We start from the raw sequence: 16,389 nt of genomic DNA, 5'->3' as shown, positions 1-16,389 counted from the left end.
TATAGTTGTCCAGCTTTGCTTGTTCCCTTGTCCCAAAAAAAGAAAAGAAAAGGATAATCCTTAAAATGTATCTAATTATTTAGGCAAACAAGTTGTCCTGTGCACTTATGTCGAGGTACTTCTACTAAGTATTTAAATGTTATGCTATCACTTCAGAGGTACTGTAAATATTATAGTTACTTTTTACTCCACGACAATAACTCCACATTTTTCTCTGCAGTATTTTTTTTTTTTACAAAATAAAACATTTACTCTTATATGACTTTTTCTTGTACTGTATTTTTACATTATCGTATTTTTTATTTGAGTGCCAACAGTACGTTTAGGAGCATTTGTCATGTTACATCAGCTGTAGCCTAGGCTGAAAAATATGTCAACATTAGATCCTCAGAAAGGGAGTTAGCAGCAGTCTGGTGTGTACAGACAGACGTCTATACGTGTATGGTGTGAAAATATGAATGTGGAAATCTTTTGTCTTTCAGCAACAATAGGAGCAGATCTTCTAACAAAAAATGTCAACCAGCTTTCTGTTCCTGCTTTTTAATAAGACTAAAAAAAGGTAGAGAAACAAAAGAAGAACATGATTAGCCTATTCAATGCCAACTCTTTATTTCACTGAAGAACTCTTAAATGTTAGAACATTGCTTCAAGCTGCTGAATGGCACCATGCCCTCACACACACACACACACACACACACACACACACCCACACACACACACACACACACATACACACACATACACATACTGTGTGACAACACCAGCACTTTCTGCTCGGCTATTTGTTTGTAACCTTTTTATGAATACTTCATATAATTCAAACAGTATTGTCCACTAAATTAAACTAATTTTTTTGATCATCGAGCTGCAAAACACAATTAATTAATATACACTGGATTATACTAATGATACTAGTGATCTGGAATCTTGTAAAACAGACGTTTGAGGTTCCTCAGCATGCAGAGAAATATGGCACATTACGTTGTAATATTCTTATTTGTCCGTTAGGGGGCGATGCAACACAGTAAGATGCAAGTCGAGGCGTTAATTATTTATTTTTTGAAACAACCTGCTCTATACATTTTCGTGGAAAATGTACGGATGGTCTGTGCAGTAGCAGAATGTGCAACCATTTAAATCGAATTTAAAATGCATGTATGTTCTCCACTAGGCTACACATAATCCACAGTTGAGGTGTGTACAATGTAGATACGACTATTGGAACGTAAAGTAAACATGCAACTATAGTGAAAACAATCCAAGCTGCCCGACAAGAATGGGTGGAAATCAACACTGGACGTCCGAAACAAAGGGGTTTATCCCATAGAGCCCGGAACGCCCTAATCCCCGCCCCCTAGCGGAAAGCCTGCTCGCCATTGGCCCGATTGTAACACTACGCCCTTTCGATTGGCTGGCGCCGTGGTCGCTGAACGTCTGTTGTTCGCTCTCGCTTGTGACAGTGGAGTACTTTGATTCATACTGTTGAGGAGCCTCCTTTTTGGATTTGGAGAACAATTAATGCGTGCATAACAGGGCGCATGAAGGTATGTTTCCACAGAATGTTGTAGGAATATTTGCTCCATGGAAAGTAAGCCCTCAGGCTTTTTAGTAAGACAATGCAAAAGTCCATATAGTTTTCTGACTTGACTTGATATTTGCTCGTTCTGGATGCCATTTCAGGTTAGCCTAAGTGAAACTTTACAGCCGCAAACCAGGTAGGAATGTATTTTTACTAATACTGCTAAATACTATTTAATAACGACATTATAGAGTAATATTTGCTTAGGACCAGGGGTCTAATGTTGAGTTAATGTTCAGGCTTATGGGTGTGCACTTCAGTGATATTGATGCAGTATTGATTTGACAATTATCACTCCAGAGAAGCTACACATGCTAGTTTGGTGTGTTTGTGATGTCTGTGACTGTTGTGAATGTTGGCAACACGGAACATAATGACATCCCCTGTGTCAGACAAAGGCCCGCGGCAGGTGGATCCTCTGCTGTTCCCGAGCAACTGGGATCATGCACTGCTCTGATCACACTGAGCCTTCCTGGTTACTTGGCGAGGAGGATAAAGTTGAACCCAGGCTTTGATTGCCTTCTGAGAGAGAGGACTGGAAAGAACAAAAGTAGCAAACATCTGTGAACTAGTGAATGCACAAAGCCATAAACTATATTGTTGTCTACTTGGCTGTTATGGCTTTAATTAAAAACAATTAATTTTAATTTTACTGCTTAGATCTGCATGTGCCATCTCATGACGAGACTGTAAACTTGACTGTGTATCCATCTTAAAGTCAAGAGAGTGAGATTCAGGGATTCATTCTGCAGGGATGCTTCCTGTGGTTTGGGCATTCCTGGAATGTTGGAAGGATTTTCCATGGAAGATAATTTTCAGATATCGGGTGACACATAGAGTGAGAGATTTGCCTACATTTACAGCCAAAAGCTCAAACATACACCCACACACCCACACACACACTAATATCCCAGCTAACTGTGCGTGTCCCTGTGAGTGCATGTGTGTGTGTGTGTGTGTGTGTGTGAGTGACTATAAGTGAGTAGGCTGTGCCGCACCCACACTTTGTTGCTTTGCTGTGAATGTGTGGTGAGCCTCAGAATGCACTGAAGAATTTGGGCGCTGCTGCAAAAAAGTAAACAGTAGCCTTCACTTGAGATTCAACCTTTACTGTTAAAGAAGAGGTGAGGTTTGTTTAAAAAGAATATGAGGACAGTTTATTTTAGCTATTAATACAAACGGGTGAAAAATGCGAGGACAAATATAAGAAATGTAGATTCCATAGCACATGAGGTGTCACTGAATGGTTTGACCAGCAGGAAAATGATGAGAATCAGATTCACATCTAGTCTCAATGGAGCAGCTATGAATTTGAGATTTGCAGTGTTCAACATCACCAGAGGAACAATCCTGGGGTTGTTCTGGCAGCCCAGCACCATACCAAGACACTTTTATGTGGATTTTAATCGTGTGCAGGTTGTACTGTAACCCCTTGAAGCACCCTGCGTCAGTTTATTTATTTCTGGTGTGTGACAGACAGAGAACAACAGAAGAAGAGAACAGAAGAGATTACAGCTGCTGCTGTTATCTGACCTCCCAGCATGCACGTATCCTCGTCAAACACATAATTAACACTTTGAGCAGCAGCCGCACCGTTATAAGGCACTGTAAATAACCTGAACGTGACTTTACCCAGAATGAAGTCAACTGTGTTTTGTTTTTCTCTTAATTTTAAGGATGGTGTCTGCTGTGTGAAGTGTGTTATGTCTGGACCCTATGACTATGACTGGACCTAGCTGATGAATCACAGGATGGAGAGCGGGATGGCTAATACCTTAAAAGTGTGTGCCAAATAAGACGTATCGATCAATCACATTCGTCTCACCCTGTTGGTATTTGGAGCCCACTGAATCTTCGACAGTGGGAACAGAAGAGAGATAACAACTGTCCTCAGTCCCTCAGCAACTTAACATGCACATATGCTAATTACTTCCTGTTTAATAACCCTGAGCACAACCCAGTGAGAGGCCCCAGATGGGACCCCAAGTCCTATAGATGCACTCAGATAATCTACTACGAAGTAATAATAGGCTCCACGAAAAGAAAAGAAAAAAGGTCTCACACCTGGACCATTTTTATTGATTCATTATTCATCCTTCTGATTGCATTTTGTGTTTACTTGCTTCTTTTAATACTTTACCACTCCCTCTGCCTCCGCAGGATGAGAAGATGAATGTGGAGGCTCTAAGCAGAGCAGAGCTGCTGACTCTCCTCAGTGTGCTGGAAGGAGAGCTGGAGGCCCAGGATGTGGTCATCCATGCCCTGAGGGTGAGTTAGCCTCGACATCCGACACGCTCACAAGTCCTCCTGTGGACTCGGTCATGCACATTGCAGAACACCTCACATACATGTCGCAGCTTATGTAGTCATAACTTGCACATATTATTCTAGCCATCAAAGCAACCCATTAAATACAACGCACTCTTTTCTTTTTCTTTCCTTGGACACTAAATGTGACCTGTTTCAGCATGACACCCCCCAAAAAGAATGTGAGCTAGCAGGGAGGGGATGTGTAAACAGGAAACTAAGGAAACAGAGCTAGTAAAGACAATGGCGCAGGAGTCATTCTGGTTCCCGGGCCTTTTATTCCACCAGAGTAAACATGAGTGCTGGTCAGATCAGCTGAAACCGGTGTTCCTCATGTTCACCGGGCATGAATCAGACCTGCATATGTCCACATGGTGTCGGGGCGTTAGTTCAGACTTACTGCAGTTCACACCTACTGTACATACAGGATAGATATCTGTACCTCGTATACGTACAGCAAAACTTGTGAAAGTTGTTGGCACTTGCAACTGAGCTCTATCCAACTGTGTTTAGAAACTTGAACACAGACTCCACAGATGTCGTCTTTCATGGCCCCTTCTGAATGATTTGAGGCACATTGTCCACAGTTTTAATGACCCAAGTGCACATTGTGAACAGCCCCTCAGGCATTATGCAGCAACATAAATCCTCAAGTCCTCAGTTGTGTGTGGTTTGTTCATTCATATTCGAGTGAAAGAGCACAGCTTACCTTCGGCTACAATGCCTGGCAATGTTTTAGTCGAGGCTGATTGGCTCTCCTTTCGTGCCCCTGGCTGCTTTTCACACTCATGACCTCAGCAGCTGCTCCATGCTGGCTGAAGCTGCGTAGGCCTTGAATGCTTGACTCACTGTCTGACACCGTGAATGAGGTTGTGATAAGGACAAGTCGCACCCATGACTTGACTTGTTCTCATGAACAGGCCTTGATAGTGAGGTTTGTCTTGCATGCAAGTGAAGCTGTGTAAGCATGGGAGAATGTTAGTGCCATGGCCAGAGGGCAAGCCCATTGAACCACACCAGCTCAGAAGCATCTGTGATGGCAGTGGACAAGATCTGATGAAGGCAGGGTTTCCCCCAAACTCAACACACACGTCATTCCCCTGAGGACCAATGTACAGTCGCCTGGCCGTCTGCACCCATTTCTCTTTTCTGTATATTTAACCCCTTTTCCCTTCCTTTCCTCCTTCTCTCTTCCTCACACACAGCATCACTATGGGGGGTCTTTCAAGTTTGACCAAGACCCATTCCCTATCTGCACTCACTCACACACACACACACACACACACACACACACACACATGGACAGACGGACAGACACACATACACACACTGATAGTCTCTGGTGGGCCTGTTAGAGGCTGCAGTGTTTATTGTGGAGAGGATGTACAGAGTTGTAGGCTCAAATCACCGACTTCCCTTGTTCCCACTGGGGGCTCGTACACCCTTTTCAATGACTGGTCCACGTTCGGGCAGATTGCATGGAGTGACTGCAGAGGGGAGTGTCCGGGTTTGATGGCAGGCTAATGTGTCCTACATGGAGCTCTGTGTCTGTGCATTGATTTTGCACTCAAGAGGTCTGTTGGTACGGTGTGTCTTTTCTGTTTTTCATTTCCACATTGGGATTTCTTCCTGGATCTTGACTCTACCCTCAGTGTTGTCAGGCTGAGTGAGACAGAAATCCCAAATCCCAAATCTCTATTACTCTTTTTCAACTCAAAATATGTTCTCCTCTCAGCTGCAAGTACTTGGGATGCCTGTAGATCGCTCGGGGCATTCACATTTGGCACCTCTTGAACTCTTCCGTCACCCGGAACCCACAGAAGCCTGGAACTGTGTCAGTGTTTGCTCACTAATATGATGGCGTCACCTTTGGGACTTGTCTCTACAGATTCTAGATTTGACTTGATTTGATTTGTTTTTAGTTGTCATCACTAAGGAGACGAATAAGCAGTTTTATGGCAACATGGCAACCGAAACTGGTCCTGCATTCCAACAGGAGTGGCACATCTTTTGGGTTGATGATTGTCTATATCTGTACTGGAACTAATGCTTCTGTTATCTTCTCTTTGTCAGGCATACATGGCAAACATGCAGTGCTGAGCAAGTAGCTCAAAGGAATGCCAGCGGAAGGCATTAAAACATACCTACACCTGCCTTATAAATTCTCAGTGGGGGAGCTCTAAAGTCAAGCATTCTCAAATTGTTGTTGCACTGCTTCCGAGACACCAAGTGAACACAGCGATGAACAAACTTTGGACACTGTGATATCAAAATGTCTCAGGTCTGCTTTAAACTATTTGCTTTTGTGGTCTTGAAATCTGTGACTGTGACACAAATATTGCTGCTTCGCAATGTTCTGATCTTTGTTCACCCAACCAGGTCATTGTGGTGTCATGCTCAGCGGGGCCTGTTTTGTTATCCACATGATGTCATATCCTGTAATCCTAAAATGCTATTTTTGCAGGCTGACGTGTTTCCCCGATTCCCGAAAACAATAGGGCCTGAATAGATTGTGTTGCTCACATACGATTGTATATTATGTTCCTCGACAAGAATCACTGCCCAGTTTGGACATGTTGTCAAGATTGGTATGGGAAAAATACGAGAGAGAAAAACGAAACTACACAGAGGGGGCCCTTAAAAGCAAGGAAATACCTAAAACAACAGTGTAATGGACACTGGACTGTGATGTCAGCGCTTTGATATCAACTCCCTGAGCCCGAGGCCTGAGAGACTAAAGCCCCCTGACCCGACAACTCTGACATGACATCAAAGTACCTAATGTTACCTTCTTGCTTTAGAAGCACACAGCCACACACACACACACACACACACACACAGCCACACACACACACACACACACACACAATGATTAGTTCATATGAGCGGATACAGTTTTCCCTAGGATGTCCTTTTATGGCAGCACTTCCATGGCAGCCTCTCTTATCCCGAGACGGAGCTCGAAAATAATGGATCATATCTGTAATGGTAACATGTTCCACCCTTCGCTGCTATTTGCACTGGACAGCAGAGTGTTTGCCCGCTGCAAATAGATTAGTGACAGAGGACGTTAGTCTGAGATAAGAAAAATCAATGCTCTCTCAATGCAGTATGTGTCAGTGTTATAATTTAGTTGAATCTTTAACTCGTTTCCAAGAGATACCCGAGCACTTCCTTGTTCCACCTGGTGAAACGTCATCTTCTCCAAAAGCGCCGCCTGCCCAAAGGTTGAGATCAGCTGCTCCCGTGTTTCATCACTAACCACTGATGATAGCAGCCGAGGCAGTTAAACATTACTTGTAAGTTGTCTCGTTGCACGGCCCATAAAGTTGAGTGAGGCTTTGTTTGGCGTCTTTCCAGACATTTTATTGCCATCTGTAATTAATGTGTGGGTGGGAGGTGTGGAGGATACAGCTGAAGCCTTAAGCACACACCTTAGCTTACGCTTCAAAAAGCCTACACTTGTATGTGTATGTATATATGTATATATATATTTATTGTTGTCGGATATATGGTGAAGCTGGAACCACAGCTAGATTTCATCATGTGGGCAAACACATTGTATCCTATACTGACTGAAGTAAATGTACAATATTTTTTGGCTCAATTGCTACACATTTGTATATTAGCTGTGGCCCATTATGTTCCTGTGAGGATAAATCTGTGAGAAATGCACTTTTCAGTCCACAATGTACTCGAGAGTGTCCTTCCCTCTCTCACGCTGCACTGTTCCCTGCACCGTCTGCACGAGACACAATGAGACGGATAGGGCTTTCCACGTCATTTAAAACCTTTTAGTGCACTTCCTGGACGGTATTTCAAATGTACACATTTGAAAATGTAATGATGCAGAACGTGCACAAATGGCCATGTGTCACCGGTGATACTGACACTGAGTCTGAACCATCTCACTGAGTTCTCAGTCGATGCTGATGAGGGCCCAAACTATGTTCCGCTATATCCTCAGCTCTCATCCTGGACATGAGAGTGAATGTTTTCCTGAAGCGTTGTCAGGACACAAGGCTCCACTGATTTTTTTTAATCGTCCAACTTTCTTAAGATGATTATTTAGGTTTTACAGACAACCATTGTCACTCATTTGGCTTATAGCTTGTTGTACGGTTCTTCTGCCTACAAGTGGTCAAAGATCAACAAATGCAGCTTAAAGCTGGTACATTTGAAACGTGGGCTCTCCCAAGACAACTCTTCACATTCTTATCCTGTCAGAGACTTGTGTAGATAATGATTATAATTGTCCTTAGTGGCTGGTTAGCTACTATTAGTCCCCAGCACCAGACACCACCACCTCCCTCTCTAGTGCTCAGCCAAACTAAGGCATGTCTACTGTGGGGTTGGCATATGTTGTGTTATTACTTATTATGGTCATTGTTGACATGTTCTAATCCGTTGCATTATAAAAAGACTTCGCAGGATACAGTTTGAATATGGTTGGTCTGTAGAGCTCGACTTAAAACAAGTTAAATGGCTAAATTGAATCTCATGAGAACGTGATTGATACACACTTTATTTATTATTTTTGTAGGCAAAGACTTTCCCATTCCCCATTTGCTACGTGACTGTTCTGTAGTCAGATGTATGTGGATTCACTGTTATTCCGGCTGTGGCCTGTTGACTATTTGTTGTGTTCTACTATTAAGTCGAGCAGAGGAGCCGTGTCCACTCCCCCAGGAGAAAAACTGCACTCCTTACTTCCTCATCCAAGAAAACACTGAAGCCGGAGACATACGTCTGAAAAGGGTCGTCTGCAGCTGACCTGCTGTCTTCTGTTGTTCACCTGTTTCTTTGCTTCACATTTCACTCTCCTATTCTACGCTTAGAGCATCACCCCACACTGCGATTCTCTTGCACGGCAGGTTCATGATCAAAAGTCTCGATGAATGAAGTCCTTTTTCCTGGTTTGAAATAACTGAAATAACAACGACCTCATATACTCGTTTATTCTACATTGTCCTCCGTCGCTCTTGTTGCAAAGACGCTTGCACGGTACTCCTTAAGTTCCATGAAAGGAGCTTTTCATATCCAACAGGTCTGGTCCTGCTGTCCTTTTGTCTCTGTGCGTCTAACAGTTCTTCTGAGGAGTGGACTAATCCACCAGGAACGCATTCTTTTCCCATAACCCCCACTGCGAAGCTGCTGGATTTGAGATGTTACCCCGGAAACAGACGGTTATGCAAACAAGTTACAACCTTTTGCAGCATGGTGTAAATGCACACACATATAGATATGTGCATGCATAAGTATGCATTCTCATTTTGATAACAGTTCAGTTTTATCTTTCATCCGCAGTACTATTTAAGAGTTTAAGGCTTAACTGTTCATTTGTAACAGGAGATGTTCACCCAGTACCAGTCGGAGCTGCTGACTTCATTGTGTGACAGTCATTGCAGAGGTTCTCCCAGGAAACAGGACTCTGTGGCTCTTTTCAGCCCACACAAGGGCATGATTGTGCCCTGAGGCTGTCGGTAACTGACTGACTGGCGGACTTTCTCCAGGTGAAAAGCATCAGATTGTCTTTCACACCTCGTCACAGCTGCGGGAATGCATTATTCGAGGATACAAGCTGTTGAAGAAGGTAACGCTCACATAAGCTGGAGCACACATGTTTCATTCTGTTTCAAAAAGTGTGTCATATTGTAGAGGAAGTCTTACATACTTGATGTACATTCACAAACGGAACTATTGATTATGTAACAGTGAATAGATATCCTATGATCCATTCTTCGTTGGAGAGACATTTTTCATCAGTGGCTGGGTAGAAATGAGAGCTCTGCAGCGGAAAGGGTGTGCTTGTTGTGCTCTCTGTCATTATGATCAGAACTGTCCCAAGAAAAGGCGAGCACTGCTACACACACACACACACACACACAAAATCCAATCGCAGCCCGACCCATAATGGTCTATTAAAAAAGTTATTTAACTCAGAAAGCTGCAGTTTTGTCTCGAGCTAGATGAAGAAGCTCTACTCCAAAGTCCAGCACAAAAACACACAACTACTGGTCAACGTATAAATGGCTCACATACAAATACACATTTATAATCACAAAAAAAGAGGGAAAATCAACACACATACACACTTGTACCCTTTCTCACACATTGAAACCTACATGGAGACAATGCATCAAACTGATGGCATTGAGACAGTGTCTTTGTTCAAGTCCTGTAATCTCTTCACCGAGGGTCACATTCTTTGTTCAGCCTCAAATTCAGCCTCCTCACTGATGTCCTCAGGGTGTGTGTGTGTGTGTGTGTGTGCGTGTGTGCATTTGTCTGTGTGTGTGTGTGTCTGTGTGTGCCTGCGCTGCCACAGTCTGAGAGCGTGTGAGAAAAAGACGCTGGCAGAGAGACTAAAATAGAGAAAAGCATTTTGGGAGAAATGAACAGGCAGAGGAATGCAGTGCAATGCGTGTCTGGGCAGGGAGACGGAGGACCGGGGTGTCGGATGAGGACCGCATTGGGGCGACAGTGACGGGTGTCCCGAAGGCACGTGTATTGAACTGTGTGGCTTGTGCTCGCATGACGCAGCAGGCATCCAGAACTCAAACCCACTGACTGTATAAATGAGACATCCGGATAATATATCATTGTATCCCGGAGTGAAGTCAACAAGGCCCTCGCTTCATCTGTCATTCCAGCCTGTTTCTCTCAAACCAGCCTGAGTAGGGTATGGGAGATGGAAAGTAGTTGACAACAAGTGTGCTATCTTTTTCTTTATTACATTATTTAGTTTTTGGTTTAGGTACTATGTAACTTCTTCATTAGAAACAGCTCTGTGTTTGTGTCTGATTTCATGGCCCTTTCCTTCACCCTTGCATCCCTGGGGAGGAGTTAACATCTGCCCCGGGTGGGGGTTGGACAACCACGCTTCACCTCTTTGTGTTTGGGTTGAGAGGAACCACCATCTGCTTTGCTCACACTGACAATATCATCATTGCACACAGATCTCCTGCACACACACACATCCACACACTTACTTACAAGTCGTATGTTTGATAGTGATGTGATACACTCTCACTCCTCCTCTCTACCTCCATCTGCCTGATGGGTCACGGAGGTCTGGATCGTGGTCCATGCCTACTACCATCTATTCATACACTCTGTCATCCTCATTGAATGTGTTGTTACTCTGTAATGCTTCCTTCTGGTCACATGACATCTATTGCTTCTGTCCATCCTGGAGAGAGATCCTCCTCTGTTGCTCTCCTGAAGGTTTCTTCCCTTTTTTCCCTGTGAAAGGGTTTTTTCTATTTTTGGGGAGTTTTTCCTGATCCGATGTGAGGTCAAAGGTCAGGGATGTCGTATGTGTACAGATTGTAAAGCCCGCTGAGGCAAATTTGTAATTTGTGATAATGGGCTAATGGGCTATACTGGCGACCTGTCCAGGGTGTACCCTGCCTTCGCCCTATGTCAGCTGGGATCGGCTGCAGCGCCCCGCGACCCTAATGAGGATAAGCGGTATGGATAATGGAATGGCTATACAAAATATACTGAATTAATTTGAATTGAATACGTAAAATTATAAGTAAATCTTCTGTTTTGTTCGCGATCAGTTAGCCTACTTTGTGTTTTCTTGACATGACAGTTGGGCCTCATGTTATCTTCTCAACACATCCGTGTCCTGTGCTGCAGGGTTGAAAATAGACCTCATCCTATCAAATCCATGTTCTGCCATCCACAGACACACTGGTTATAGTTTTCCTGCTGAGTCAGGACTGAACATTTACAGCGACAGATTTGTTGTTTTCTTCCTCGGGCTGCAGATAGATTTATTCCAGGACCAGCTGTTAAAGGAGCAGCTCATCAGTGACATGACATGTATGCTGTATGTTTGTGTGTTCCTATAGGCTCAGCAGAGAGACACATTCGTCCAGGAGCGTTATGGCGAGTATGACCTCAGCGATCCCTTCCTGGCCCTGCAGCGGGACAGTGAGCCCTCAGAGCGCCAGAACACGCTCACTCAGACTCGTACCAACCTGCAGGGCCGGGCGGTGGGACCCAACCCGCTTGCGGTCCTTAAACTGGTCATGGCTCACTGCAAGAGGATGCAGGAGAGGATGATGGGTCAGCTGTCTGCTGCTGAGAGCAGACACAGGCGGGTAAGTAATGCAGTCGTGAACATCCAGTGAGTTCTTGAGCTCCTCTTTGTTTCTGATTTGCGTGTCTGGACAATGTTGCAACCACCCAAGCATCCAGCCAGGGTCCCTCTGCGGCTCACACGTGGACAATAGGCTGGATTGTGAATGTTTTCAAATGAATGCACAGAAATCCTGCAACAAGAGCCCCGTCTCCATGTCAAGTGATCTACTTGTTTCACGGTTTGATAGATTATAGCTGATCTGGAGGAGGAGAAACGACGGTGTGCTCAGAAGTCTGCGCAGAATGATGATTTCACCTTCATGCTGCAGGCGGAAAATGACAAACTACTGCTACAGGTGTGACCGACGTGTAAAAGATGTAAAGTGTACATGTCTCGTTGCACTATATGTGCAACATGTGTGTGTGTGTGTGTGCATTTGTATGTTTGGTAAAGTTTTCTAGATAGACGAGCACATGTGGTGGAATTTGTTGCTTCCCTCTCCCTCTCCTCTGCCTGTCTGTCCTTCTTCAGTGTGGCAGCTGTGATTGAAAACCAAGCCACTGAGCAGGGAAGCATCAGCGCAGGTCTATTGTGTACCCCAGTAGGGCGGACAGGGCTTGGCCTGTTAAAGTACAGACACACACAAGCACAGGCATGGGGCTGTTCCACAGGAAGCAGAGGAGGAAGAAACCATTGTTTAGCTGTCCAGCAGCCATGCGGCTTTATGGCCTCAGGAAACCTGAGATAATGAATGTCCATGTCTACTGCAGGATCATCTGGCACACACACACACTGAGCGCACAATCAGCCACTATATAAACTTTAGACTACGGCCTTATGGGAGGGGGGTTTCCTGAGTGTCTCCCAGTCTTCCTCAGGCTTTCCTGCCTGTGTTGTTTTTGTACAGTAATCATATACACTAGGTTGTATTTCATCACCTCCCATTTCCTTCTTTAACTCGTCAAAGGTTTTAAGCTGCCTACTCACCCACTAATGACGTAATGGCAATCTAAACTTGACTTAAACCAGCTAATTATTACTTAAAGGCTAAAACATGAACAGCTTCTTTGTCTGTCTGGTCTGACCCTGTAACGACACGTGCAGGCATTTTTTCGACGGACTTTTTTTTCCTGTGTGATTCCAGTGCACCTTATTTAAATGTAGTTTGTTTGAGAATATAGCTAAAGAGATAGATGAAAACATTCTGTGAAAATAGGGAGAAAAACAAAACAGGAATTGAGCCCCATTTGCAAAAGTTTGGCTTCTAATATTGGAAATGGTACACGTTTTATACCATGTCATATGTTTCAGGTAAGCAATTTGAATTAAGTTTGATTATTTCTTGACAAATATGGAGAAATTGTTAAAGATAGGATAATCACCTATACGGTATTAATAAATAAAACTCTTTAAAATACAGTTGCAGATAACTAAATCACATTACTCGGCTGTAATGGGTTAAGTGAAAAATACACATTTAAAATGTGTCTGTTTTGCATCAAATGATACTGTATCTCGTCCTGTGTGGTGTGTATTGTAAGCAGTGTTCTTTTGCCTCCTTGTGGTCAAATGTGGAAACGCTGCCTCACCTTGACTCTTGTGTCTCTCTCCCTCCCTTTCAAGTTGGAGGTGGAGCGGGCAACAGTGCGGAGGTTAGAGAAGGAACACGCACAGGCGGTGGGCCAGGTGGAGGAGTCACTGTCCCAGCAGCAAGAGCTCTCATCCAACCTGACTCTGGAGCTCCAGAAAGCCTGCAGCCAGGCGCAGGAGGAGGCTCACAAAGTCTCCCAACTCCGCACGTTGCTGCGAGAGGAGACCAGTGCCCTGGAGAAGCTCACGGGGGTTCTCGGAGATGAGAAGAGCAGGGCAGCCCAGCTAGACGTGAGGTCTGAAAGGCAGCTGGCTGAGTTTGACATCGAGAGAGAGCAGATGAAAGCCCGGATCGGCAAAGAGGAGGAGAGGAGCAAGGGACTTGAGAGGCAACTGGAGGAGCTGAGGAAGAGGTTGGCTGAAACTGGAGGGGTTAAAGAAGAGCTAAAGGAGTCTGTGACAGAGGGGAAAGAATCACTTTCCATCGTGGGGTCCACCTCTGTTCAGACTGAGCCAGATGGAAAGATAACTGCCGCCCCTAAATCCTCCTCACTATCAAAGGTCAATGGCCATCCCACTCATAAAGAGTCAGAACCACCACCGGAGGGGAGAGGACCAGAACATGGTGGGGTGGTAGAGAATGGGGGAGCAGGACTTTTGCATTCCCCTCTTCCCCCTCATCCGCACCTTCACTCTCCCTCCAGCACGGCCTCCTCTTCGCTCTCCTCTTCGCCCATTTCCTCGCCTGTTCTTGCCAAGCGTCTGGGCAGCCCAGGCTTCCATCAGTCCTCCTACCAGGCTGGTATCAACCAGCGCTTCCATGCCGCCAGGCACAAGTTCCAGAGCCAGGCTGAGCTGGAGCAGCAGCAGCATGGGGGCCCTCTTTCCCCCAGGGACCTCTCCCCCACCACCTCCTCCATCCCTCCCCCACTAGAGCACAGCTCAGCGAAGCAGCTGGCCCGCAACACCGTCACTCAGGTGCTGTCCCGCTTCACCAGCCAGCAGGCTGGCGTCAAGCTGGCACCACTCAGCAGCTCTCCTTTTGGTACCGACTACCGCAACCTGGCAGCAACTCCTCCCGGCGGGAGGTCGCCTTCTTCAGGGCCGCTATCTCCGGGGATCCGCTCCCCCCTCACTCCTCGCTCAGAGAGGACTCATCCTCCTCTGACCGCTCCCAAGAAGCCCGGCATGAGTCCAACTCCAGGCTCCCCAAGTCACTCTGCTCGGACCAGTCTCTTCCCAGAGCTGACTGGGAACTGTGGACAACGCAGCAGTGGGCAGGAAGGAGCCAAGGAGCCAGACCTGGTTTTATCTTCCAGCAGCTAACGGACAGATTATACAAGCTAACTCCTAAATAAATCAGGCCTGAAGTTTTAGAATGAAAATATGTCTGTTATTTTACACTTTAACTTTATATTAAGGGTGTTTAGAAATCATACCTATAAAGAAAACAAGATAAAGACCTGTTTAGTTTTGAACGTTTCACAGTACAACTCTTTTCCCTTAATACTAGAATAACAAATAAGACTTTAGTCAGAAGCAACACTGTATAGAAAGTAGAAAGGCTGAAATAAATGGATGTAAAGTATAGAAAATGTTTAGCGATCACCATTTCACAATAAACTAGTGAGTAGTTTTGAAATATTATTCCAAACAAGCAGTATGCAGTTTCTGTTGAAATGGTCTGAAAAAACACTATTGTAAATAGTTTGAAGAGCTCACAGTTGATTCTGTGAACATCACATGCATGTGCTGTTTTGTTTCTTTTACACTTGTCATGAATACACTGAATCGTGTCCCTAAATGGGGGGCACACTTTGTACAACATTACTGTAAGATACTGGATGTCAACAATTTATAATATTTTCATTCAGGGAAGTTTAACTTCTGCTTTATCCAAACCACGAAGGACTATGTCACCATTATGTGACAACTCTTTGGGGATATTCCATCATTGGACAAAATGGGGACTATAGGTTTGAATTGTGCTACTGTAACCGTTTAGTATCTGTAAAATAATGTACATATATTGTTGTGTCTTGTCCTAACAGTGCTACAGAAGTTTGTTTTAGGTTTAACATGCTTTTTGTCTTTACAATCAAGAATAGATGGAAACTTATTGTTTTAGCTTATCAATTTAAATCTGTAGTTGTATACACTGTCTGGGAGGTGCCACACCACCCGTCTCTTGTAATAAATATGCATATCATGAAAACCTGCAATATCTAGTGCCGTTTTAATATTTTATTTGGACGCTGATAGTGTTGAGCGCTAAACTCTGTTCTCAACCCGGTTTCAGAACGCTCTCTAGAACTCGAGTTATTCGGAGCTCGATCCGTTCCAGCCGCTCGATCCGTTCTGCGCATGTGCGGGATCCCCAACTGACGACATGTTTGGGGAACCGGTGCGTCCAGCTGACATCTGCTCGGTGTTCACAGTCCGACATGCAACTTCAGATATGAGACTGCAGTTGACAGAAGACGTGGACGACCGGATTGTTTCACAAGTAGGCAGTGAACCAACTAATGGACTGCCCGAACGGGATTGGCCAATGTCACTTGGACTACAGAAGGAAACCAGAGCGCTTCCGGTGCAACTTGTTTATCCCTTTGCTTTCAGATTCTACGTTGAATGCAGATGCTGTTCATAATAGAAATTATGAGGGTTTACTGTATGCTATAATCTGAACCCTGGATATCAGTTTGTCGCTCAGGACTATCTAAAGTTAGTCAAATCTTTCAACAGCATCAAGTCGCTCCGGGGCTCAGAATTAATCTCTCTATATATATATATTTGTTTGTTTGTAATACTGTACACA

The 16,389-nt window shown here is 44.6% G+C and overlaps 1 protein-coding gene across 5 annotated transcripts; it reads left to right on the top strand.

Annotated features, from left to right (window-relative positions):
* The first annotated feature begins 1,471 nt into the window (after window positions 1-1,471).
* LOC130199743 (CTTNBP2 N-terminal-like protein) lies at window positions 1,472-15,793 on the top strand. 5 transcript variants are annotated; one of them, XM_056423478.1, is made up of 7 exons: window positions 1,481-1,544; window positions 1,681-1,715; window positions 3,256-3,360; window positions 3,740-3,847; window positions 11,749-12,000; window positions 12,229-12,336; window positions 13,605-15,793. In XM_056423478.1, the coding sequence occupies exons 3-7, from the start codon at window positions 3,319-3,321 to the stop codon at window positions 14,895-14,897; spliced, it is 1,803 nt and encodes a 600-aa protein (XP_056279453.1). In that variant the 5' UTR covers window positions 1,481-1,544; window positions 1,681-1,715; window positions 3,256-3,318; the 3' UTR covers window positions 14,898-15,793. The 5 variants fall into 5 exon arrangements, with proteins under 5 accessions (XP_056279454.1, XP_056279453.1, XP_056279451.1 ...); XM_056423479.1 differs by lacking the exon at window positions 1,681-1,715 and having other exon boundaries at window positions 1,472-1,544; XM_056423476.1 differs by lacking the exon at window positions 1,481-1,544 and having other exon boundaries at window positions 1,555-1,715; window positions 3,056-3,360.
* Window positions 15,794-16,389: the final 596 nt, after the last annotated feature.

This window comes from Pseudoliparis swirei, chromosome 9 (genome assembly GCF_029220125.1).
Source record: "Pseudoliparis swirei isolate HS2019 ecotype Mariana Trench chromosome 9, NWPU_hadal_v1, whole genome shotgun sequence".
Classification (NCBI taxonomy): Eukaryota; Metazoa; Chordata; class Actinopteri; order Perciformes; family Liparidae; genus Pseudoliparis; species Pseudoliparis swirei.
This window is presented reverse-complemented; position numbering and strand designations above follow the sequence as displayed.